At 39.3% G+C, this 27,042-nt stretch overlaps 1 protein-coding gene across 1 annotated transcript; it reads right to left on the reverse strand.

Moving 5' to 3' along the window:
• Window positions 1-26,670, reverse strand: LOC139729886 (uncharacterized). Its single transcript, XM_071640812.1, has 7 exons — window positions 26,483-26,670; window positions 11,516-13,088; window positions 10,983-11,097; window positions 10,067-10,280; window positions 8,331-8,479; window positions 7,462-7,764; window positions 1-182 (listed from the first exon to the last, which is right to left on the reverse strand). The coding sequence occupies exons 1-7, from the start codon at window positions 26,622-26,624 to the stop codon at window positions 141-143; spliced, it is 2,538 nt and encodes an 845-aa protein (XP_071496913.1). The 5' UTR covers window positions 26,625-26,670; the 3' UTR covers window positions 1-140.
• Between the last annotated feature and the right edge of the window lie 372 nt (window positions 26,671-27,042).

Raw genomic sequence — 27,042 nt, forward strand, 5'->3', positions numbered from 1 at the left:
TCTCTCTGCTCTGCTGGTCCTCTATGTGTAAAGGCTTGGTCCTCAATTCTCTCTGCTCTGCTGGTCCTCTATGTGTAAAGGCTTGGTCCTCAATTCTCCCCGCTCCACAGTTCCTAGTCTTGATTGAATCTGATGTTGGTCTACTTTCCTTGGAGATGGTTTCCCTGCAATCTGGACCAGGCCTACAATGAATGAAGAAAAGCAAAGCAAAGAATGGCATTTTAAATCCTAGCAGATGGGACACAAAATTGATCCACAATGTAATCAATCCTGAATTATGCATCCATTTGAAAACATCAATTATCTTATCCATTCCTAGAGTACTTTTAAAAACATATATGTAAATATGTATGTAATATGTTTCTAGAGCATTCGGTTTTTTTTTTTAATATCAGCAAATTACAAAATTGCACATGCATAACATTTATCACATATTAATGTGAGGTAAAATTATGATATTAATGTAAAGGTGTAATGCATATTGAAGTCATAGCAGCAAGGTACAAGTTGTAAGTTGCATTCTCATTTCCTAAACATTAAAATTCTTGACAAACATATCATCCATTGGAATCATTGCAATAGAAATGAACAAGAACAGATCTCTGAAAATGTATTCTATAATCTTATCAACAGTTCTTCCAAGATATCCGAATGCCCTGAAAAGAGTTTGGGCACAAGTTGGTTCTCACACGAGATACACCAAGGACTGATAAAGTTATCAGACATTAACATCATGTGGCTTCAATTTGTCCGCCCTCTGTACAAATGAAATTTTTGTAAGATCACAAAGATGTACAGAGAGCAAACACATTGAAGAAAATTAATACCTAATATTTTCACCCTTCTGCTTAATAATCTCTAGCTTTCACCATTTGACTTCTCCGTACGTATCAACAAAGCTCATACATGAAAGAAATTTGTTTAAAGGGACATTCCAGACGATTTTCATAATTTCACATCATGTTGTACATAAATCGACAACTCCCTGTATAGATTTGTGGAATTTATTGTGGTTCTTGAGCAGAGAAACAATACTTTAAAAAACCTTAAACAAATTACACTGAACAAGGATGATGACATAGAAGGCTCACATATTTCAGAAATGATAGCAGTGTAATATTCCATAACAATACCGCTTGTTTGCTAGTTCACCTGTCTATAATCTATGCATGCCTTCTTCTTTAGTTCTGCTTCCTTGAGCCCCAACTCATTGCAATTTGTTCTATTTTTTGAAAATATTCTTATTCTTCATCCCAATTATCACAAATTCTGAAACTCTGTCCTCAGTATAACTGATTTATAGTTGTACAAATGTAAAAATTTGAGAATCACCCAGAGGTCTCCTTTAAGAAGGGAGATGATCAATTAACTCCTCGTAAATGTCAAACACTAACAGTAAATCTTCACATTTAATTGGTATCAGTCTATGGACACCATCAGGTAAACTGTATCATTAATGACTCTTTAATCATTCACTCATAAATTAGAACATGATTTTTATTGGCATGCTGTATGCTTCAAGTAGCACTGAAACAAAGTTATCCATAAATAACAGAGGTAAGAATTTTTAATTGTTAACAGACCATTATAACGGAAGAAGAAGTCTGGACAAAAGTATTGTTTTATTGCCTTCAGAAATACAACTCTTATCCCCTATCTCCAGTATATTTAGATGTAATGGCTATCACTTATACTTCGTTAAAGTCTGAACCGTCTGCACAGAATATCTTACGGCATTGTATCATCAAAAAGAAAAAGAGAATGTGAGGATTTCCCCTGTTTGTACAAGTACTTCCTCATTCTAGGCAGTAGCTAGTCTTGCTTCAAGTCTTTGGGCTGATTTACCCACTGTATGGCCTTGTACTTTGTCAGACGTAGGACAAGACTTTCTCCAGACAATATGACTGCTTTCCACTTTCTTCTCTTTTTCTTCTCCTCCTCCTCCTCCTCCTCCTCCTTCTTCTTCTTCTTCTTCAATCACCTCTTCTCCTTTCCCTTCTCATATTTATTATTATCATTGTTCTGTAATAAGCAAATAATCAACGTTGGTGAAGGTGATGGGACAAACTATCACTTCCGAGGCGATTTGGATGCAGCTTTAGATCTTTCCGAAGCGCAGCTGAGGAAAGATAGCGTACACATTCAGATCGCCGAGGAAGTGATAGTTTGTCTCATTGCCTGAAACTAAAAGTTGATTATTTGCTTTATATTCCACATCTAGGGTCCTAGAAATTCCCATTTTATTCCACATCTGAAACCGTTTTAGCTGTCTTTAGGTATCCTTAGGGCTTAGGCTACGTGTGCGCGTAGATGACAAAACAATGAATTTGCTGCGCGCACCTGCGGCACTGAAGTGTAATGCGTTGCACTGTGTACTATCAAGTGACCTAGGTCATATGATAGTCCACAGTGCAATGCACTTTTATTTCGCGCGTACTCATCTTGCGTTAGGACTGTGTGGACTGTGTGGAGATCAGCGAAACAAAAGGGACTATCAACATAGAGTGTAACAAACTTTTCTTCTCAGGTGATGTGATGGGCAAAACTACGCTTCATCACGTGATTAGCTCTGGACCAATCCTATTGCAACATTCTTAGTATGTGGAATATAATTGTACATATGTTTATATTGCTTTTAATTTCTGCTCTATGCTTCACTCTCATCAACATAATGATTTTAATATCATGATCCCACAAATATCATGATTGTTTTTATTAGTTTATTGTTGTCATTGTTATTTCACTGTTCCCTCTAAATTAAGTTTTCATTTAGCCTGAATTTTTATATCAAGGCTTAAAAATATAATTTGTTGTTGTTGTTGTTGTTGTTGTTATAGTTGTTGTTGTTGTTGTTGTTGTTGTTGTTGTTGTTGTTGTTGTAATTTTGTAACTGACACATCAAGACACAGAGATAGCACACCCACCGACATGAAAAAAAAAAGTCATAAAGAGCCTGGACTTGAGGCTAAGTGAAGACCGGTAATCCAGGCGACCCTGTCTGAAATGTACTGTACACAAACTTCCATTGGGGAAGTTTTAGGGGAACACCCCAAGTAGCCCCAAATGTTACCCTCACCCACCACCCAATCAATAAATGAAAAAAAAAGGAAAAAGGAAAAGCCATTGAATGTTTTTTTTTCTTTACTACTGGTATCATGAGCATGACTGATATACATCTCTTCACTGGCTGGGAGAAGTTAAGTCCTTTAGTCCCACAGGCAACGTGTCTACATACAATCTCACTAGCATTCTAGGAGACTGGTGCTAAGAGGGTTATAATGAGCCAGTTTCAAGTTCCACTTTGTGCGGTTTTTCATCTTTGCCAATTTTGCAAGTCAGACGCTATTTGCGAAATTAAAGACATGCGAAAATATTGACTCTGATCCCAATATGAATGTGATGTGCACGTAGGTGCCTATGCATCGTGTGCTGCACTGCACGATCGCGAATTTAATCACTCGCAAAATCATCGGGAAGTCCCGAGTCGCAAAAATTTAGTCTCGCTAAATAAATGGCGTATACAGTATCCCAGCAGGGTAAATTCCCAGAATGTTCTTGTTTTGTGGACACCCTACGAAGGGTGCTACTGGTACCAGGCAAGCTGACAAGGTAACAATTTACTGGTACAGTGGACAGATCCTAGATCCTAGAAGGGGAAGTACTGTTGTTTCCATCCACCTGGATACATAAATGTCACTGAATGTATCATTTCGCATTTTAATGTATCAACTGGTTTCAGTTTCAGCTCAAACAAAGCTACCCAACTGATGATTGTTACGGTTGAAAGAAAAGATCACAATGATGTAAGGAAACTATTCTCAAGTAATTGAAAGACCTTTTCATTTCATTTGTGGACTTGAAACATCACAGATTTATGAGGCTACATATCCTGGGAGAAACACTCCATCTCTTTGGTGAAGGAAATAAACACTGATAATTGACCACAAAGGTGTACTAGTACAAATATCCCCTTCCCAGTCCCATCTCTCTCTGGTTTAAAAGTGATATAATTGGAACTTCAGAGTTGAAGGTATTCTCCCCATAAAGTGCATTACACTAAATCAATCTCAATTCAAATGGGGGGGGGGGGGGGGGGGTTCAATCAAAAACAATCCTGGCTCAATGCCAAACAGGACATGTCTCTTGTTGGGATGGAGGGGCACATTTAAAGGGGAAGTTTCTCTAAAGTGGACTGAGTGAATGCAGCAAAATCAGTAGAACATTATATTCAGTGGCGCGTTTTGAGCAAAATCAGACAACCTGTTCAAAAGTTTTGCATTTTTAAAGCTTTAGCGCCACTATTGCTGAATGAGAAGACTACAACTGTTTGTGATGTACAATGTATGTGTATGTCACTGCAGAACTGCATGAAGAAAATATAAAGAGAATTCCATGAAACTTAACTTTCTAGCATAATGAAAGAGCATTAAACTTAATACCTCTTCCAGAAAGCAGAGAGAATAATATCTCCTCTAATAAATGTGAGTAACAAGTCAAAGGAATGTGTGCTTTTCAAAAAAAAAGAAAGGAAAAAAAAAGGATTTCACAGAGTTCCCTTTCTTTTTTATATGATTCTGCAATATCATGAATGAACATTAAGAAAAAACATTGTGAAATACTTGTGGGCCTTAAAGCTGATCTTTATCATTTTTAAATAGTTGGATGAAATGTATCTGTGTGACATACAGTTGGAAATTATAACTAATCATAACACTTGGAGTGAATTCACTGCCATGTGTGTCTTTTATATAACCAGCGTATGAAGTGGAGTCTTTGTACTTCAAAAACCAAAGACTCTGCTTATAAGGGTCCAATGCTGAGATCTACAATACAAGACACCTTCATGTACCGGTACATTTTTTTCCTCTCTCTCACAAATTCCCCCAATTAAGTGTACACAACAAACTCGAACACAACAATAACATGATATTAATCAACTTGACACTTTGCTTTCAGTGTATGAAATGAGCATGTTACATACAACATGCCTCAAGTCTTACTGGAAGTCAGGAAATACAACTCAGCTCTTGACATACACAGAAAAAAAAGACATCAGTTAATATCCTGTGCTCACTTCTATTCCTTCAAACACTAACCACAGACCAAGTTCCCTCTCATGTCATAACTGTCACTCTCAGTGCAATACACTCTCTTGTGGACATGACACACTTACGTTTTTGCTATTGTTGTTGTTGGTGTACTTTGCTCTAAAGTTTGTTCTCAAGCTTATTTTGAAGTTGTTGTTTCTATTTCATCTTTGTTCACAATACCATTTGATTAAAACACAAGCATTCACCCCCTAACACTAGATCTGAGAATACTTAGGCAGGTGCTCGGCGAAAATGTGTGTTATAATGTTGCTGAAAAGAATACACATTCACCTGTAAATACCAACTGCACCTGGTTCATAGAAGGCATTTTCCCATCAGCCCGATAAAAATCCAAAAATCAAGATATTTTTGGCAATCGCAAATTAGCGCGCTATTTCATATCCTATTCACAGCAGCCTAAAGAGAATTAGCCCAAAATTTTTTAAAGCTAATTTGACAGCAGTGAGCATGCGCAAACAGTGTCGGGTATACCAGGAGAGCGCATGCTTTCGGGTCACACATGCTAGGCATGATGGGATGCATCGCGCTAATTTCTTGAGGCGATTTCACATGATCAAATAGCGTGCTAGTTCGTTATGTTATCCCGCTATTTCAGAAATTTCCCGAGTTGGACTCGAGAAATTTTCTCGATAAGAGCTGTACAACTAGCGTGCTAATTTGTGTTCACATTATCAAATAGCGCGCTATTTCATGATCAGGTTAATTTCCCCAAGTCAAAACATCGGGCTGATGTGAAAACACCTTTATAAAACAGTTGTCATGAAACCCTGTCTAGGTTTTGAATGCCTCAGTTGCAAATCCATTTCAAGAGAAGGTCTGCAATGACCTTTATCTGCACATGCTCAGAATCATGGAACTGTGAACTGGCATATATTCTAGTTAGCGTAGTTTCACTAACCAGTATTTACATATGTAGATTAGCGTAGTTTGGTCAGCGTGACCGCAAAATTCTCGAGAATATAATGGCAAAACTTCCTCTGAAACTTCCTATCACATGATTAGATCCACTTCATGTTGGTTACACAGACTGTGCATACTTTCGGGTGCTGTTGCACATTGGCATGTTTTTATTTTCAAGGAGGGCACATGTTTTTTGCTCAAGTGGAGCACGCAAGTTAAAAACAGCCACTATGGGTAGTTTCACTTCACAGAAACTATGGGTAGTTTTGTTGGTAGTGTGACTATGTGCATAAACTTTTGGAAGTTTATCGGGAAGCAAGGAGAGTGTGAGAACTTCTTGTGTCTCATTTTCCAAGGTCATCAAACATTATTTATAGCTTCTGACCTTTCGAGCTTTGAGAATTAGGGGTTTCTGGGACGAACACTGAAATAGGGCTTTCTATAGCTCAGACAGTAGAGCACCGGGCTAGCAATCCAGAGGTGTCGGGTTCGAATCCCAATGGAATCCAACTTTCTTTGCTCATTTTCCACTAAGTAATAAACATTATTTCACACGTCAAACCTACGTCCAAGCCAAGATACAAATGTACACAGAAAGAATGTAAAATTTCAGCTGGAGTATCAAGATTTTTATATTGTGTACCTCATGTACTCTAATTGCTTGGTGGTTGCAAGACATTTTCATGAAGATAAATTCATACAGACAAAAAGAGACCAAATTTCCATGGAGAAAGGAACATTTCACACAGGCACACACACACAAACACACAAAAAACACATCTAATGTTGGTCTGTAATTTTTCTTTTCCAGGTCCTGAGGATTCTGCTCTCATTTCTTCTCTTTATAGGAAAATGCAGTAAAAAAAATTGAGGAGAATATTTCTATTTATACAAATCTCCATCTTTCAGCATATGATTGGTTTTGTTTTTGATTTTGACTTCTTTCTATGAGTAAATTGTGTACATGCCTGTGTTAACTTATATTCCATTTTCTGTTTTGTGTTTATTTGTGAAATTTTGCAAGTGCTCTGAGCATTGTGGGAAGAGTGCATCAAACATTCATTGTATTTTATTGTATTGTATTGTATTGTATGGTATGGTATGGTATGGTATGGTATGGTATGGTATGGTATGGTGTGGTAATGGTATGGTATGGTAATGGTATAGTAATGGTATGGTAATGGTATGGTATGGTATGGTAATGGTATGGTATGGTATGGTATGGTAATGGTATGGTATGGTATGGTATGGCAAATGTTGTATTGTATTGTATTGTATTGTATTGTATTGTATTGTATTGTATTGCATTGCATAGTATTGTATCAATTAGTTCTTTGATTCTTGGCTATTTGTCTATGACCATTCCTTTGTCTGGAAACGAAAGTAGGGTATCAAAGATGAGCAGGTGGTATCTGGACAGTAAAACGAAAGGTATGAGATGACCACTGACCATTGGTTTGTTCTTCTTGTCCACCAAGTCATGGGGGTACTGTCTCTCCTCATTCTTGACCGTGATCTCGGCGCCGTATTTGATGAGGAGGTCGATGACGCTGACGATGTGGCTCTCGGGGTAGTTGCGGCCAGCAATGAGGTGGAGGGGCGTGTTGCTGGAGTACGTACTCACCGCCAGAAGTTCCTGGGCATCATTTGACGAGTCGAGGAGAATCTCAATGATCTGAAGGTTGCTGGTGACGTTAGGATTCGGCGGCAGCTCTACAGCATAGTGAAGGGCGGAGTATCCACTGCGACTGTCCTGTGATCATACATCAAACAAACAAAAATCATGATGCATCGACTAATTGCTCTAAAACTTCTGCAGTAAATTGATCCGAGTTTAAGTGTACCTCTCAGGCCTTTTAAGCAGGTATCATAACATCTGAGCCTCATAGATTACAATGACTAACTTTCAATTTGGTACTTTGCAATGGCTCAAATTATGTTATAAACATTAATAATCCGGTGCCACCTTTTATTGCCCTAATGATAGGAAGCTGATAATTTAAGCAAGCACAGATTCTACAGCAATTTATGCATTTCTTAAGAGGCAGGTTTACAATTATTTCTCATTCAATCTGTCCAAAATAATTCTTACTATCAATTTTGTCCTATACCTTCAAACACTAATTTTGTAGTCATTACATTTGCCCTCGTAGTTCAAGTTTAAATACTCAAGGAGTCACATGATTGAGTTTTACTGGGGGGGGGGGGGTGCATAGTTGAAAAGTGACAGTATTCAATATGTCTGTGAAGAGATAGCAGAATTTATATGTACTGTCTTTAGACCTCAATCTGATAAGATTCCATAGACAAAGAGCTAACCTTGAAGGCGGGGTCAGCATACATTCCAAGCAGTTTCTTGACCGTGTCCACACTGTCCACTGTCTTGGTGACATAACGACACACGTTCCCGTCGTACACCTGTTCCTTTCTGCCGTGAGCCTGGATGGCACAGTGCAGGGGTGACATACCTGATGGGGGGGGGGGGAGAAGGAGAATTATATCTAAGGCCCTATCTCTTAAAGGCATAATTTACCATCTCCATAAGAGACAAAAACCCAGCCATAGTGCTTCAAAATAGTACTAGAATGTGAGTTTGGAATAGAAACACCTGCTGTAAAAATTTGAATTCGTATAATCAATGTGAAGTATTGTTTCATGCACAAAATGTGAGCAATAGTTATAACAAAAATGTTTCCAGACTAAACCATCTGGAGTTTAATATGCTTTGATGAGAAAAATACTGATATCTCCTTACATTTCAGGCTTTATTGCAAAAATATTATTTAGTAGGATGTTTTGTGATACAACAGACCTACACATATGCATCAAATGTGATATCTTGAACATTTGTTTAAATCACTGCTCCCAAAGGTAAACTGCACCTTAAAGAGATAGTACAGTATTGGTGGAGATGAGAATTGGGCTTTTAACTTTTTGCGAGATACCAAGAAAACACTTATGATATAGTACAGAGCATACCACTTTAAGAGGAATTCAAAGTTTGTTTGATGAAAATCGGGTTTGGAATGGATGAAACATCTAAAAACAAAGTAAAACAAAGCGATCGTAATAAAGTGTGGGTCCCACACTTTATTAGAATCGCTCTTTTTTGGATATCTCAGCCATTTCAAAACCAATTTTCGTCAAATAAACGTTGAATTCCTCATAGAATTACATGCTCTTTTATATTTCATAAGAGGTTTCTCATTATCTCACCAAAAGATGTTAGAAACCTGAAATTATGTCTCATCCAAAACTGTATGATCCCTTTAATAACCCTTTCTGTGCCAGGGACTTTGGACAGTGTACACTGCTCTGGAGATTTCTATGTCATCAGCACTCACAGCATACAAGGGGTTAATCACTTTTCTTTCATATTCTTGCACGATTGGAAATATCAGAAAATCAAACTGTGATTCTCCTCTTTAACCCATTGAAGACGAGTCCCGAGTATACTCGGGCAGGTGCCTATGGGAAATACATGTTGTAGCAAAATCAGTCCGTCCTCAATGGGTAAAGATAATATGGTAAAATCAGTCACTGCATTGATAATCCGTCTATTTCCTTATGTACTGGTTATCACACTAATGTAAGAAAATAGTACTATTAGAGATTACTCTCCACATTACTACATACTGGGTTTTCATTGGCCTAAGGGAGTTCCAAGGACCATCATTATCATGTTAACCTTTGATGTACTCTGGCAACTCACATCAATACAAATGAAACTGTACACATATGTTTCATGATACGTAGTGGTTATCAATGTGTTTAGTAATGTATCTATTTATGACATGCCAAGTTAAAATGATGATGATAATAACATTCACTATAAAGAAAACAATTCAAGCAACTGGACAAGGAAATTTTCTATATTGCCCATTTATTTGAAAAAATATCTGGCTACAGTTGAAAAAAAAAAAAAAGAGTCATTGAAATGCACATACTCCCTACATTTCAGTTCATTGATCATATCACATGATCATATCACATGATCATATCACATGATCATATCACTTGATCATATCACGTGATCACCACAAGTATTTGCTCACCATTCTTGTTCTCCACGTTGATGTTGCAGCGGGTGTGGTTACCCTCGATAAGACCACACCCGATAGCCGTGAGGGCATGTGAGTACCCCTTGGTAGCGGCATAGTGCAGGGGTGTGGAACCCTCCTTGTTAGCTATCATGACATCACCACCATGTAACACCAGTCGAAAGACCAGGTTTGGTTGGTTGGTTACTACGGCGATGTACAGCGGCGTCTGTTTAATAGGGGAACAACCATCAAACCATATTCAGTTAGAAACAAGCGCTAATGAAATGAACGAATAAAATGCTCTTAATAGAAAGAGGAAGTCTCTTCTTTAAGATCACAAGCAAAAATTCATTTTCTGTCATCCATCAAACAATGCATAATTTAAGACATAATTATCATCTACAGCCTCAAGACATTGACAGGTGGTACAGTGTTCTCTGGAATAAAAAAAAAATCACTCAAACTTTCCAGGGCGATGGAGAATATGGAACCATGTTTTGTTTTCATAGTTCTTAAAAGAATCATCAACTCAAACCTATTGCTAATCACTTGAAACATGAAACACTTCAAAGAACAATAAAACAAGCACAAAAATCACCAAACTCATAAGTCCTTGAGTCTGTCCTTGACCTGGATGTGTGAAGATGTTTTCACTACATACTTTCAAGAGGGAAACTAACTTCATGCTTTTTCAAAATTCTAAGAGCATAGAATAAACTAGCGAGTGATTAATTCAGGATACATGTGACTGTTTTTTTATTTGTATTAATGGCAAACATGGGTTACAGTGACTTTGGATTCTATTTATAAAGATATCTAGAGGAACAACCATAAATTCTGTTTTACTTGTTTACTTATTACATATTGTGTTTGTTTGTTTGTTTGTTTGTTGTTTGCATAGTTGGTTAATTCATTCCTGGATACTAACCTGCCCTAGCTTGTCCCTGATGTTGAGGGCATCTGCGCGGCCGGATTCGACAAGACGTTTAAGGATGAGGTTACAGAGGTTCTCATCCCCTTGGCTTATAGCAATATGGAGGGCTCTACAAATAAGAAAAGCAAGAATTGGGGAGGAGATGAGTTTTAAGTTTATTGATTCAAACGCCGAGATGAAAGGGTAGGAGGATGGAAGGGTGGTGGAGTGGTAGGAAGGGTGGAAGGGTAAGAGGGATAGTGGAGGGGTGAGAAGAGTAGAGGGGTGGTAGAGGGGTAAGAGAGAGGGAGGGATACGATGTGGCTTCTACATCAAGATCAGAGTTGATATTTTTGAACATTCTGAAATGCACAAATAGCATCCAACTTGCCAAAATTTTTGAAAATAATTTACAAAATATATGGCGTAAATTTCACATTTACTGGCCTAGTATGGTAAATGAGTGGTCCTACAAGAAAAGGATAAAACCTTTCCCTAACCCTTCCCCTCCCCATACACACTAGGTTTATATTCACAATGCCACTCACGTGTCTTCATCCTCATCCTGACCACACAAAACATCTAGTGGCATGTTGTTGACGATGTCTTTCGGGTCGGCTGGCGGACTGTAGGTAAGAGGCATTTGCTGCGGGTGTGGCTGGGGCTGCATGTATGGCATTATGTGTTGCTGTACCGGCTGCTGGGCCACTTGGGACTGTTGGTAGGCCTGGTTTCCAGTGTGGAGACCCTGGGTCTGAGCCGTGTAATTGTCAGCACTGGTCCTGAGTGCCTGCGCAATGTTGCTGATGCATTCTTCGTCATTCGAGAGGGGTGGAGAGTAGACGGGGTACCTGTCATCTTGTCCCCTGATGAGGAACTGTGTGTCAAAGGGGTAAATCACATCTGGGTGAGTTGGCTGCACACTGGGGTTGCAGATGAGGGTTCCGCTGTTTGTTGGCGTGCAGGTTGTGAACTGATTCTCATGGGGAGGTGAGGAGATCCCGGAGTCTCCAGAGATGTTGGAGCCAACACTTGGTGGCGGGCTGATGGCAGATTCCAGGGAATATGGAGAGTTTGGTGATGTTGACATGGCAGATGGGGATGGCTGGGATTGGCTCGGAGAGGGCGCTGTGTGCATGCTGTTATTATCAGGGCTGAAGGGGGCTGGGCTACCACCTGACACAGACGAGATGTCAGACGTTGGCGAAACTGGAAAAATGTATTCGGACTCTGTTGGTAAACGCTGTGGATTGTGCTGACTTCTTGGCATGTTGTCTATCGTGTGTTCCACAACAGTTCCTCTGCTGTGGGTGTTGTACACAGTCACGACTTTCCTGCAGGACGGCATACCAGGTATGGCTACCTTCTTGCCTTCTGGTCGCAGGGAGTGGGGGACTTGACTCTGAGGGTAGGAGGGTGAGAGGACAGGTTGATAGATGGTACCGTGGTGCTGCTGCTGCTGTACGTACATAGTAGGCTTTGGGTAGGGTGCCATTCTCTGGTAAGACAGGGAGGGATGGGTGGGGCCCTTAGCCGTCAGTTCACTGGATTTGGTCTCGCTCAGGACACGATCCCCAAACCTTGGTTCCGTACTCTCCCCAGAGAGGCTAACCTTCTCCATCTTTGCAGCAAGCCCAGACTCATCCAAGTTCTCCACCACGTCTCCAAAAATGGCAGGTCTTGAGCCCAACCTTGCTGGAGAACTCTTCCTCCTCTGCATCAAGTGGTCAAAGTGCTCTTCAATTTCCGTCGCCAGCGATCCCTGGTTCCTGATTGGACCGTACTTCTTGGACAGACCCAGTATTTCCACGGAGCTGGCCCTGCGCTTGTTCTTGAATTCCTCTCGCTTCTCAGAGGCTGACATGGTCTTGGGATCAGGGGCAACTTTGTCTCTCTCCTCCTCATGGGCCTGGCTGTTCTCCGAGTTGGACTCTCCTTCAGTCTCCTCCATCACCTTGTCACCATGACAACCAGATTCCTGTACAGGGGATGCTGCTCCATTCTCCTCAGTGTGTGGACTGCTCAGTGAGGATGCCTTCTCTGCCTGTTCCGGAGTTGGAGTTTTGCAGTCGGCTTCAACTTCTCCATTCTTATTGGGTGCCATGCTGCTCTCACATTCACCTGGTAGTGGGATAAATAAAAAGAAACAAATAATCCGTGTTACAAGGAGTGAGATGAAATTAAATCGAATTTCACATTAATGAAACCAGCCATGATGTATTATCCTGTAAAGGGGGCACTTGATTATGCAAGATAGTAAAAATGCAGCAAATACCAATGAGTGAGCATACTGTCGGCATCAGAGTTGAAATTATCAGATTTGTATTGCACCTAAAGTCAACTGAAGTTGTTGCCACGGTGATGTTGACGTGTTTTCCTTCTGCTTATCCTCATTCTGTTTTTGTTTTGTTTGTTTTTTGGTTTTTTCCATTTTGGCCAATCTGATTTGTCTACAGACAAGATTTCCTTTGACTCTTTATCAGAAATTGAGACAGCAAACCTGTGGTATATTTGGAAAACTGTTTCTGTTTATTTGAGTTTGCTCCAAACACTGGCATAGAATTGAAGATGGAATAGGATTTTACTTTTTAAGAGAACCTTTATCATACATGACATCTTGCAATCTTACTACCATGGATACAAACTTTTCTCCTCAAATGGTTTATAAATACCATCAGTTCATCACTGAACTGCAGCTGTAGCAATGGAAATCAGAGATATCAAACACAGAGCAAAACAAACAACTGTCAGTTTTAACTGCCAGTTTCACAGATCTTAATATAAAGCCTTGTTGACAACTATGCATCCAATGTATGTGTCCCTCTGTAAAATGAATATAAACACTATGTGCTACATACACGTTGTGCTATAATATGTGAGAATAGAGAACCTGCACGTGATATTTTATGGTTCAGTTCCTGTTTCCAAAAAGCGGGTCATGAACGGTAAAACTGACACTTCCCTTCTAGGCATGAATCAATTCCCGTGCCACTATGTACACACACCTTCCTAGGAAGTATGAATCAGTTCCTTAGACTCTGTGGCTCGGCAATATAGTCACAAATCTCTTGCTACCCAGCAGCTATCACAAAACACTTTAAAACTTGCGAGGTTCCACATCTGGACGAATGCATGCCTACAGTCGCCACTGTAGACCTCGTTGGCATCAGGCCTACATGTAGCAAAACCTTCACAGGTTCTTGCAGCTGTCACAGTAGAAAAAGAACTTGCTTGTGAACACGCATAGCTAAACACATTTCCTGATATACAGCTGTAAAGATCAAAAGAAAACTTGAATTGTGTTTCATCAAGCGCTTTCACATCAAATGTCCCTCCACCAGTCTTGGATGTGGGTTGTTTTCTGATCAAGTTTTGCTCAATTCTGAGTTAATAGTTGTAATCTGACCCCTTCACTCTCATTCTAAAGCTACACTGTATGTTCATGAGGGAGGAGAATCATCAATCCAATACGATATCTGATGATAAGAGCTTAAAACGTACAATGATCATCCACATAATACCTATTCTTGAAGATCTTTCTTTCAAGCAAGGGTCCCACTTGATGATTAAAGTTAAACCACAGAAAAGAAAGTGTCATGATGACCAAAGAACTACAGTGTACATTGTAGTTAACAACGTTTGTACAGAATACTTTATAAATTTTGAAGCAGTGCTAGTGATAAACCAGATACCGGTAATGCAAGACTATGTACAGAAGTGTGCTGCATGCAGTGTGTAAAGTATTTGTGTTTAGCATGTTCATCTGTAAGCTAAGGGGGAATAGGGTTCACAGACAGATCACACTCACTTTTGAGTTTGTAGATTATCGCGTCTACTCGACTCAAAATTACAAGTGCCCCCCCCCCCTCCCCCGGGCATCCTCTGGATAGAGCATAAACCATAAGATATCTTAGTGCTGAGTGGAGTTGTAATCTTTGACCAATCTTAAAAATAACAAGGAAAAGTAGAAATTACGCGGTGCGTAAAATATGTCCCCGCCGGAAGTAGCATTTAGTAGCAAAATGTACAATATCGGTAAAAAATCAAGGTCAAAGGTCAAAGAAGTCAAAGGTCAAAATTCTGTGTAGAAGTTTTGAAGCCCTCACCTAGTGCCATCACATAAAGCAAACGGAATCGAAATCGGGTTAGAAATGGCGAAGGAGTAGCATTTTGTAGCCAATGTACAATATAGGTCAAAAATCAAGGTCAAAGGTCAAAGAAGTCAAAGGTCAAAATTCTGTGTAGAAGTTTTGAAGCCCTCACCTAGTGCCATCACATAAAGCAAACGGAATCGAAATCGGGTTAGAAATGGCGAAGGAGTAGCATTTTGTAGCCAATGTACAATATAGGTCAAAAATCAAGGTCAAAGGTCAAAGAAGTCAAAGGTCAAAATTCTGTGTAGAAGTTTTGAAGCCCTCACCTAGTGCCATCACATAAAGCAAACGGAATCGAAATCGGGTTAGAAATGGCGAAGGAGTAGCATTTTGAAGCAAAATGTACAATATAGGTCAAAAATCACGGTCAAAGGTCAAAGAAGTCAAAGGTCAAAATTCTGTGTAGAAATTTTGAAGCCCTCACCTAGTGCCATCACATAAAGCAAACGGAATCGAAATCGGGTTAGAAATGGCGAATTAGTAGCATTTTGAAGCAAAATGTACAATATAGGTCAAAGGTCAAGGTCAAAGGTCAAAGAAGTCAAAGGTCAAAATTCTGTATAGAAGTTTTGAAGCCCTCACCTAGTGCCATCACATAAAGCAAACGGAATCGAAATCGGGTTAGAAATGGCGAAGGAGTAGCATTTTGAAGCAAAATGTACAATATAGGTCAAAGGTCAAGGTCAAAGGTCAAAGAAGTCAAAGGTCAAAATTCTGTGTAGAAGTTTTGAAGCCCTCACCTAGTGCCATCACATAAAGCAAACGGAATCGATATCGGGTTAGAAATGGCGAAGGAGTAGCATTTTGAAGCAAAATGTACAATATAGGTCAAAGGTCAAGGTCAAAGGTCACAACTGAAATTCTGTGTAGAAGTTTCAAAGCTCCCATGTAGTGCTATCATGTAAAGCAAACAGAATTAAAATTGGCTCATAAATGACAGAGAAGTAGCAAATTGAACATTTTGATCACACACGGACGCACAGACAGACGGACGGACAGACACACGGACACACACACGTACGGAGCCCGTTTCATAGTCCCCTGCTCGAACTCGTTCGGCGGGGACAATTAAGAGATGAAGGGAATTCCACAAAAATTCATTTTTCCTGAAAATTACACATTCCATCAACTTGATACTGAGGGATGTTCAGGGTAGCAATTATTCCCCCTGCTTTCTAAAAGCGGTTTAGTCAAGTGCTCTTTCATTAAAATGCTAGAAAAGTGAATTTTTGTGGAATTCCCTTCATATTAGTTACGTTCAGACGGGAGCCCTTAACCTCGAAGTTAGGAAACTTCGAGGTTAGAGCTTGTAGTTAGGGACCGTGAAGACGCACTCGTAGTTAGCAAACCTCGAGGTTTGCTCGAAGTTTCGAGCCACGAGAAATCTTATGGTTAGCGCTCTAACCACGAGCCGCGGGGGGTCCCCACTCGTAGTTAAGCACCGTGTGGACACAAAACACAACGAACTCTAAGTTAAGAGTGACCTCGCCGTAAACTCCGGCCCCCACAATTTCCCTCTGCTTCCGGGTCAACCTCCCAAACGTACACCACAAATACAACACACGTGAAAAACCTATGACGCATGACACAACAGCATCATCTTTTCTTCCCATGTGCTTGATCTCTGAAACTGAACACATCGAACTCGCTATCAAACTGTATTCTATATTCTTCTCCGACGCTAAAAAATGTTTTCGACGAATATCTTCATAAAGGCATAAAGTCATCAGTGCAGTGCTATCTCTGCATACCATGACAGAGAAAAAGAGTCCCCGTAAGCGAGTCCAACAGGGTTCGACTAGAATAAATAGACGCCTTGTTACAGTGTGGGCTGAAACTTCCGGTTTTGTGTTTTTAACATCGAGTGGGACCCACTCGTAGTTACGGGGGGCAGAAGCTTAACCTCGAAGTTTCGTAACCTCGAGGTTAAGATTCGTCGTGTGGACACACGTCGTAGTTAGGGGGCAAGAGCGAAACCTCGAGGTTTCCTAACCTCGAGGTTAGGGCCTGCCGTCTGAACGTAACTATTTTCTTTTAAATATCGTTGTCCACACATACATCATAACCTCTAGTAGTCTCCTCATCCAACAGTTCCAATACCAAAACTTTAAAAATTCATAACTTTGCATCGACTGTCCGATTTTCCTCAAACATTCACTGATGTGTTCTAATGTTGCACTCAATCCACATTAATGTACCGTATGTCATGTGAAGCTAATTTATGCTACAGTTGAGGAGGTGGAGCCGAGTTTGACCTTTCCTCTTTTTCCGTTGACTAACAGCCTCCCTGTGAATCACATGTTCTGTTTTGAGTGTAATACAGTAGCTAGGAACTGCATCTTTGATTGATTGGCCATGGTCTTCATGACACAGTAGCCCTTTGCAATTACATGAAATTTATCATTTCAAACTAGCAGTCAGTGGGAGAGCCATTTTAGGGTCTGACCACTGATCTGTACATCTTCACAGGTTTAGAAACATGACAACAAGAATTACGGTACATGAAGGCAGTCTGAGAGTGGACTTTGTCCACAGCAAGTCCTTTGTTCTGTGATCCAAATAACACTGTGGTTTGTTTTTACTGGGTGTCATCAATGTCTTGAAACCAAATGTCATTGAATGGGGTTCGCATAATTTCACTGTTCATATCCTAAGCACACACAGGACTACTTGCTTTCTATTCCAACACTTTGCAGAGGGTTTTACAAAGGTATTTTTCTGTATTTTACAGTAAATAATTACCATCAAGTGCCATGGAAATTAAAACGAAAGTTGATAGAATACATCAAGGGTGGTTGTTTGGTTTTGTTCACGCACTACACAAAGGGTTGATTTAAAAATATGCAGTGTTATCTCATTTCTTGACACCATAGAATGACACTTTATGAACATTTTCTTCATGTCGCACTTCGTTGAGCTTTAAAGAAATGCAATATTTCATGAATTTAACCATGTGTGAAACTTCAGCAAAAGAACACTCATGTTTGTGAAATCATACGCGAGCCACATTCACTGAAATGGGGCACATTGTAAGAATTGTCAACAAACTTTCTTTGCACACACTTCTAAGGAAAGACATAAAAATCATATTATGTTTCATTTCTTTATAAAGTCAGCTATTAGTCATAAAGTGAACACATACTAATTCATCAAAGAAAACAGTCAAGAGACTCAATGTTGTTGCTATCCTGCATTAGCATTGGGAGAGAAATTGTTTGTAAAATGTAGTGCTCAACTCCCGTCCATTCTCCTTTCAATGGCTTGAGGTCAATATCATTTCAAATATCAAGACAAGACAGGCAACATTATTTACTCCCGATACCCAATACTAGTTTCTAAACTCATTTCACTCGTTGTGCTGAGTATTTTTTTCTCATCTTTTTGTTTCATCGTAATAGTATTGTGAAGGCCTACGTGTACCGTATGTGTATGTATTACGTTGATTGTACACTGTTTTCTGTACACATGTACATCGTACTGACTTGTTGAAAAACAGCCTAACGGCTGTCTGCAAGTATTTTAACCCGTGTATGAATAAAACAACAACTCATTAATTAATCAGCATTCCAAAATATCACAATATTGACCTAGGTCAAACAAATTTGAAAAAGATAAATTATACAAGTTGTCTCTAGGGTATTACTCGTGAGTCAAAATAAGAGTTCACAAAGTAACATTTGCAATAATCTTTATACAAATCCTGTATACACTAGATGTAAACTCATCATACAAGCCTGTAACAATAACTAATACAAGGTGTACTGTATGTGTATGTTGCATGCTCACAACAAATGTATCACTATGCCTTTTTCATACATTGTATGATGAATACGTGTGTGCATTGTGTAGATCTTACCATGAGATGTGAAGAGATCTGTGGTTGATAGCTTTTCAAACATCTAACAGGGCATTCAGATGCCAAACAGTTATACTAGAACGGTATAGCTATACCAAAATGGTATAGCTATATGATGAATTTATACGTCTGAACACTGACTAACGAAACAACGTATGTATAACAAAACGACGTGTAGTGAAACGACGGTCAGAGCATCATTTTGAACTAGAACTTGGTAATGAATCAGAATTCCATGTGCGTCTGAACGTATGATGACCATAGAATGGTATACCAAAGTAACTGGGCAGGACTTATGGGAGTACGCACGAAAGGTGACCCCACAGCTGTCACTCATGACTATAAAAGCATGCGCAGTGGGAAACTGCACATCTATCCCCAGAACGGTCGAAATTAGTGTCTGAATGGTCTGTCGGCTATACGATGATTCATGTTGTTTCAGTTTCGAGTTTTGGTATAAAATGGCATGCGTCTAAATAGGGGGTAATACACTGCTATTGAGAGCCGCTGAACAATGCAATCATTCCAGGCACATTGATGTGTGGTCTTGATTTTAATGTCCTCTTTGTCAAAATAATGATCGATGGGATCTACAATTACCTCTTTTGAGGGTACTGGAAATAAAACCAACGTGAAAGTTTGTTTGTTTGTTCATCCATCCAAGAAGATGGCTGGATAGCCCATATTCAGCTCAGACGCTAAGCTGGTCTTCCATGGGGTCCAGTTGATGTGAGGCGGGACCACTTCACCAGGTTAAACACCCTGCTCTTTGCGATGAATTATGAATGAGGCGGGATCTTTTACATGCATGAGTTGTGCTTCTCTCATACACGGGACCTCCATTTTACAAAGTGTAAATGTCCTATCCGAGGGAGGGTATGATAAAACACAACATTGCTCAGTCCAGACTCGGGTTCAAACCCAGGTCGCTTGGGTCGGAGGCAAACGCGCTACCGACTGATCCAACTCACCACCCTAAGTCATGCACAGCATTTCATAACAAAGTTTTATTGATCTCATGCAAAGTACTCCCACCCATTTCTTCTCATTTTATTTACTTGTTGGTTGTTAAGTGGGTTTGGTTTGTTTGTTTGTTTCTGTCCCCATAATGTGTGTTTTTTGTTTTAGGGCAAGTCCAAGATAATGTCCCCTCAGATGCTCAAAGTTCATCTTGATTTAATCAAAAAGTTATTGATATCATGTTGTAGCCAAAGAGTTAAATTATATATTTCCAGCAAAGAAAATATTTAATTATGCAAATTTATGCAAGAAATATGGCCTTAATTTGCATAAATTAAAGACAAACCTTACGTATGGGACAAATTAAAAATATTCATCTAAAATCAGTTGAATTTGTCCTTGACCTAGTTCCTTTATGGACATGACCCCTGTATGAGCTAGTATAATTTCCAATAGGTAAGACAAGGTCAGCACATTAATTATGCAAATTATGCTCTTTCCCAGAACGAAGTGTCCCATACGTAAGGATTTGAGTATGTTTTTTTAAGTTTTTTCTGAAAATTTCCAACATTGACCAATCATACTTTAGGAAGTTCTAATTTATTCATTTTAACTCCAGATTAGCAAAACTAAATGTGGAAATTTAATTAGTCCTTCATCTTAAAACTAATTAAAGTTTGCTTACGTATGGGACAAATGCCTTACGTATGGGACATTACATGCAAAGTGAATGGGAAAACTGCCTTTTGACAGGGATGCTATATGTCCTTACATTTGTTTGGTTAATGGTTATCTTTGCACCTACTCTGAAGGATATGTCTATATATATACCTCTCCTACTTAGTTGACTTCAGGGAGAGTGTAAGAACAGCATTATTGAGTCATTCTATGATTAAGAAAGGAAAATAAAGAATAATCATTTATACTTGTATTTTCTTATTTTCATTACAGGCTGTGCAGCTGGTCTTCAATTAATATTCCTCCTTTTAACATTTTGATATTGAACATTTTCTTAATTCAGTTATCATTTTCAACTTTACCTCTCTACAAAATGACTTTGTCCTAGAGAATGGGATTTTCTAAGTGTCATTTTAGGTGCAGTACACTGTTCAGCATGTACTACAGGCTGTACAGCCTAAAAAGGGAAATCAAAACAATTGTGCTTATGGTTCTCATCAATGACAACATTACAGGTCTTACTGAAAAGAAAAATCACTTGAGGTGACAGCAGGTAACTTTGTCATTGCTTGAGTTGATAGCAAAGGAAAAACCCTACAAGAATACTTTCTATTTTGATATGATGTTTAATATTTCAACTGCACACCCTCAGAATACGTCATGACTTATCAAGGTCATGAACATAATTTCTGAAAATCCTGTAAAATGAAGACTATAGTTTACATTTGCCATGAACCACAATATCAATACTGGTTCTGTGGTTGGAGTGCTAATAACACAAATTACACAAACAAATAGGGAATTCAATTTTCTTTTCTATATTGCGTTTGAAGAGACAGATGTGCTCTGAGACACCTTAATCAACTCATACTTACTTTGTACCCCACATCTACACAATTATCAACAAGCATTGCAATCTCATAGTGTATGATCAAATTAGGTTATTAGAATTTATCAAACTTGTAAGTTTCAGATCAGTGAGTTACTTGAGTGTTTCAAATCTAGAATTACATTTTCTCTTAAGATTTAAATGTACAAATTATAATCTTTCCTGTATCACTACACAAGCATGTATGTATGTACAAAGTACAAACACAAATTTTGTCGTCTTTGGTTTCATAGACCTGAAGCCAAGCAATTTGAAAAAAAAAAAAGCCAGCATTGGCACATACATTCTTCTATCTCTTTGTTCTACCACGGCTTTTAAACTCTAAAAGTTTCATTAAAATTGGATTGATTTTGCAGAAGCTAAAATTCACATGGCAAAACATGATGATTACAGAGCAAAATTAATTACTCTTGTTGTTGTTGTGTTTTGTGCTGCATTTCAAACAATTACAAAGCTCTATAAAAACTTAGACAACTTGCAAGGTAAGCCTAAAACTGCTGAAAGTACCCACTTCAAACTGTATGTGCAAATTACACTGTACATGACATTTGATTTTACAGTTGAAATTATCAAGACTACAAATTAGTCATGGTACATGTGCATGTATGCTACATCAAGGTCATAAGCTAGAATTTGCACATTTTTTTTTCATTTGATAAAAAATATTGACCAGAGTATTACAAATGGGCTAGAAATAGAGACTTGTCAGTATACTGTATCTGTATGTGTAGACATCATGAGGACAGTGTTAATGCATGACGGAATCCAAACTAAGACATTGTATTTAATTGTAAATTGGTAATTACTTTTATTTGTCTTATTTTAGCTTTTGTTAGGTATCTGAACCGGGAAAGTACCCACTTAGAAGTCTGTTTCATTTGTTACATGTTGTAGTATGATTTGTGGAACTGAATATGACACTATGGGGAAATTTAAAGTCATTCCCATGAATACACTTGTGCACTAAAGACAAATGTCCCATACGTAAGTTCAGCCATGTCCCATACGTAAGGTGTGCTTTCATTAATTAAACCAACTTCATGAAAATATGCGCCATTCTTTTGCAGTGAAACTTTGCTGAAAGATACTTCAGTATTGTACCTTTCTTCACTTCTAAACAGAACTTGATCAGTAAGGTACTTTCAGAGAATTTTCAATTCAAACTTTATTTTGAAAAATCCAGTTTTTCTCTGGTCCCATACGTAAGTTGCCATATTTTTCTTAATAAAATAATTAACCCAAGGTCAAATGACATCAAACTTTAACACAATATTCTTTTCAGGGCTACCAGTCCTCCTGATGATAAACAGTAAAATCCAAGTGCTCCTTCATTACTTTTCAGAGGTTTGAAATCTCTGAATGTCCCATACGTAAGGTGCGCGATATCTTGGACTTGCCCATTATTGTTGTTGTTTTTTTACTACTACAGACTTTCACTCTCATGGGCAGATCCTGATCAGAGTCAAAGAAGAAATGGGGAAAATTATGATTACACATCAACAATTGTTCCATGGAAACTTCACCTGGTCTATCTGAGCTATTTAACTTGCGGATAAAGAAGTTAATTTTTAAAAAGAAAAAAAAAAAGAAGATAAAGAGACAGTCATCTAAACTCTAGTACACCAAGTTGCTATTCCTGCTGAGTCTAGCTCAGGCTATCAGTGCACTCGCAGAAGGAAAGAGACCCAGACTTTTTTGCGGCATGAAATTTTCGCGAACTGCCACTGGCATTCAATGCATATAGTGTAGACAAGAACTTTTGCATGCATTTTAATTTCGCGAATCTTAGCGCTCGCGAAATTCGCGAAATTAAAATGCACGCGAACATTCCTCGTTTTACAGTAACATGACATGTTGCCATTATATACAGATACCATGTAGTAAATTGTTGGGGGATACAGATGTAGCATATTAAATGTTTCATCTGAAGGGTTTGAATTGCTATTGAGGAAATCGAAAATCTCCCCAGGATAGCACATTTCAAACGATAGCCACTTTGTAACCCATTTTTGCAGTATAACCATCCTGTGCAAATACAGTCAAACCTGTCTATAGCGGCCATTCAAGGGAAATAACAAAAGTGGCCACTCGTAGACAGGTGGCCATTATAGACAGGTCAGTGGCCATTTTGAATTTCAACACTTGGGATATGGGATTTTTTTTGTGTACATCATACATGTAAGTGTACTTCATTTTAAATTTTCTTTTAGCTTACTAGTACTTATAGAACTGTTCTTTTGATAAGACTTGGTAGAATTCACACAATGAACGAAAAAGCTCACGTATTCACGGCTGATTTAATGGTTCAGCTAAATTTTTGTGGCCGCTGTATATGCAGTTACATACATTGTATTCACCACAAGATACAAAATGAGTGGCTGCTGGCAGTGTTCTAAAGGCAGGTGCCCACTATATAAAGGGTTTATTACAGAAATTTCGTGCGGGGGATTTTTCAGTGGCCGCTAGAAGCAGGTGGTCACTATAAACAGGTGGCCACTAAGACAGGTTTGACTGTAGCTTGCTTTGTAACTGTGCACGATTTTGCATGAAGCTTTGGTGTCGTTGCACCTCAGTTGTGCAATGTTGTTTGCTCTCAAATCACAATGTGCTACTTCCCTTGTTTGCCATAAATTGTTTGTACAAATTCATGCGCAAAAATGTTCTCCCATGGGATGACAGTACAAATGGTCTGTTATCATGTGATCATGTTTATCCAATCAGCCACTGCTATTTGATGACTCATGAATATGATATGCATGATCACATTCTTTCTACTCTACATGCTCTGTGAAGGCCAGGGAGCAGCAAGTACTGGAATTTTGCTGCACATGAGGACTGCCGGATGGGGTGGAGCAGTTGGGGGTCAGGGGATGAGGTCGGCGGAAAAGGGGTTACAGTTGGGAGTTTTAGTAACTTTAAGAGGTAAATTGTACAATCCCGTGCATATGCTTAATTAAAGCATTATTTATAAGGTTTTAATTTTTTTACTTTAGATCTCACTTGATGAAAGTAAAAGACCTAAGATTTTTCCAAAATGTGACTTTTGGTGGCTGGAAATCCATAATTACAGAGTTTGATTGTTTGTTTGTTTGTTTTTTTGTCTGTTTGTTTTTTGTGAGGCATCAGAAAAAGCTTGTCACTAAATGTAAGGCTTCTGAGTGTGAGGTATGAGGAAAAAAAACTGAAGTGAATTTCATGCAGCCTAGACTACACTAGTAGACACTTGGTCTACTGCCTGCATCTCAAACAATACTGTACTGTAAACAACTACCTCTTGGAAGATTCTAACCCCGGGACGCTCCGTATACACAGTTACACACTGTGGGAGCGTCCTGAGTCAATAGAGTGCTATATCGGTAAGCTTGAAAAACATACACAGTCTGTCACAGATTTTCGCACCTCCGTAGGTTTCGAATATCACGAGGAAAAAACGTACTTTTATAGTATACATAAGATTCTTATCTAATTAATACCCTTCGTTCACCTTGTTCTTGTTCACATTGGTCCAATGATCTTGAAAAAACGTTTTTTTCACGGCCATATACGGGTCCGTAGTCCTAGCTCCCCATCCCATTCACCATTTTCGAAATCAGTATGCAGTACACTGCGCACGTAAATATTCATGTGCTGGCGGAGTCGCAATGCGTTTAGCCTTCTGACAAGGCGTGCGCGCGCGCACCCACCCAGAAAGCAACGCATTATACAGCAAGAGGGTTTGCCAACAGTATGATAAGGCCTTGCCACAAAGCTACACGACTTGATGGCCAGCGCATGCGCACAAATCTCAAATCCATTTACTGTATAAGATGTAGTTCTCCCGAGTTCCTCTCGACCGAGTCGCATTTAACTCATCAAACCGAGCAGAAAGGGACTATTACCAGAACCAAAAGTTGAACGCAGTCAGTCTTCAACATTACATATTCACCTGTAAGTCTTCATATTGCGGAATTTTTGCGATTTCATATTGATTTTTAGGCGCTATACTTCGCCTGTCATGATCATGTCTGCTACAATGCGCAGCCCCAACACTGCGTGTTGGGGCTGGTGGCAGTTAGGAAGATTCATGATAGGGGCCTACTCACACTTGGTACTAGTCTGTTGTTGTTTACGTTTAGATCATCCAACAAGAGTACACGTAAACTTATGGGAACAATCAATATTAATCATTCTGTCGAGGTTTACAAGTCTAGTGTTTTTGCACTGAGACTTTGTCTATTTATCGCCACTGATCATAATGGTCTACATTTATTGGTTTTTTTCACATGCACATCAAACAATTTACATTCATATACTAAGTAATTATTGTAATCATGTGAATAATACACAGAGCATAGTCGCTTACACACGGCTTCCGGATGATCTCTGACTCTGATCTGATCGAGCTCTGCACACATTCTATCGAGGTTCATACGTCTAGTGTTTTTAGCACTGAGACTTTGTCCATCGCCACTGACCATAATGGTCTACCTTTATTGGCTTTATTCACATGCACATCAAACAGTTTACATTAATAAATAGTTATTGTATTATACAATAACTTCACACAGCCCAGTGCAGTGGCCCAGTCGCTTTCACACGGCTCGCGGCTTCTCTGCTGAGCTCTGCACACATTCTACGTTAGTGTTTTTTGCACTGAGAGTTTGTCCATCACCAGTGACCATAATAATGGCAATGGTCTACCTTTATTGGCTTTATTCAAAATGCACATCAAACAGTTTACATTCACAAATCAATAACTACACAGTGTCCAGTGGCCCAGTCCCTATACACACGGCTCGCGGCTTCCCTGAGCTTTGCTGCACGATTATCATCAAGTTCGCACAGGACAGAAGTACTGCACTACGCCTACGTTTGTACTCCTTATTTGCATGCATGGAAGGGGAACTGTAGTTCGCATAGCCATAGAACTGCGTATACATTCGCCTCAGCTCTAAAGAAAATCATATTGACACTACACAATGCGGGTAAATTGCATTACCTTTGCGTGTACAGTCGTTACAGTTCGACTTGGTCGGCAATGTCGATGTTTGATGTGGTAATTCCTCTGAAATAATGCTGCAAACCGGCTTAAAAGCACCGTCTCGTAAATGTGTGTTCTCTACAGCTCCGATTGATGGCATATTGGCAGCGTGAGCTGGCGAAACAATTGCGATTTTTTCAGGAAACCTGTCGTTAGTGTCGGAAGATGCAAATCACACGTAGTTCCAGTGCTATGGTCTCGGAGCAAATACTAGAGAAGTATGAATTATGCATGTTTATGGTGCGAGCTCGTACGTTGATTGGTTGGCAGTGCATAATGAGCTTGGAAGGTGATGATTCGGGAGTGCGAGGGGACTTTCCCGTATTTCGTAATGACGTCGTTCCGCCGTGCCACTGAACTGGACGCGCCTGGCATGCCTGGTTGTCCAATTCACGAGATAACACTTCGCAGGTATGGTAGATATGTTTGTTATGGACTTACACAATAAATTCTTCCACATTTCGACAAAGCTGAGTAATGCGTTCTAAAAATGGCCGGATCACATCACTCTGCTCTGA

Source organism: Diadema antillarum, unplaced genomic scaffold (genome assembly GCF_040938485.1).
Source record: "Diadema antillarum isolate AM-2024a unplaced genomic scaffold, OU_Dant_1.0 scf00000020, whole genome shotgun sequence".
NCBI classification, from domain to species: Eukaryota; Metazoa; Echinodermata; class Echinoidea; order Diadematoida; family Diadematidae; genus Diadema; species Diadema antillarum.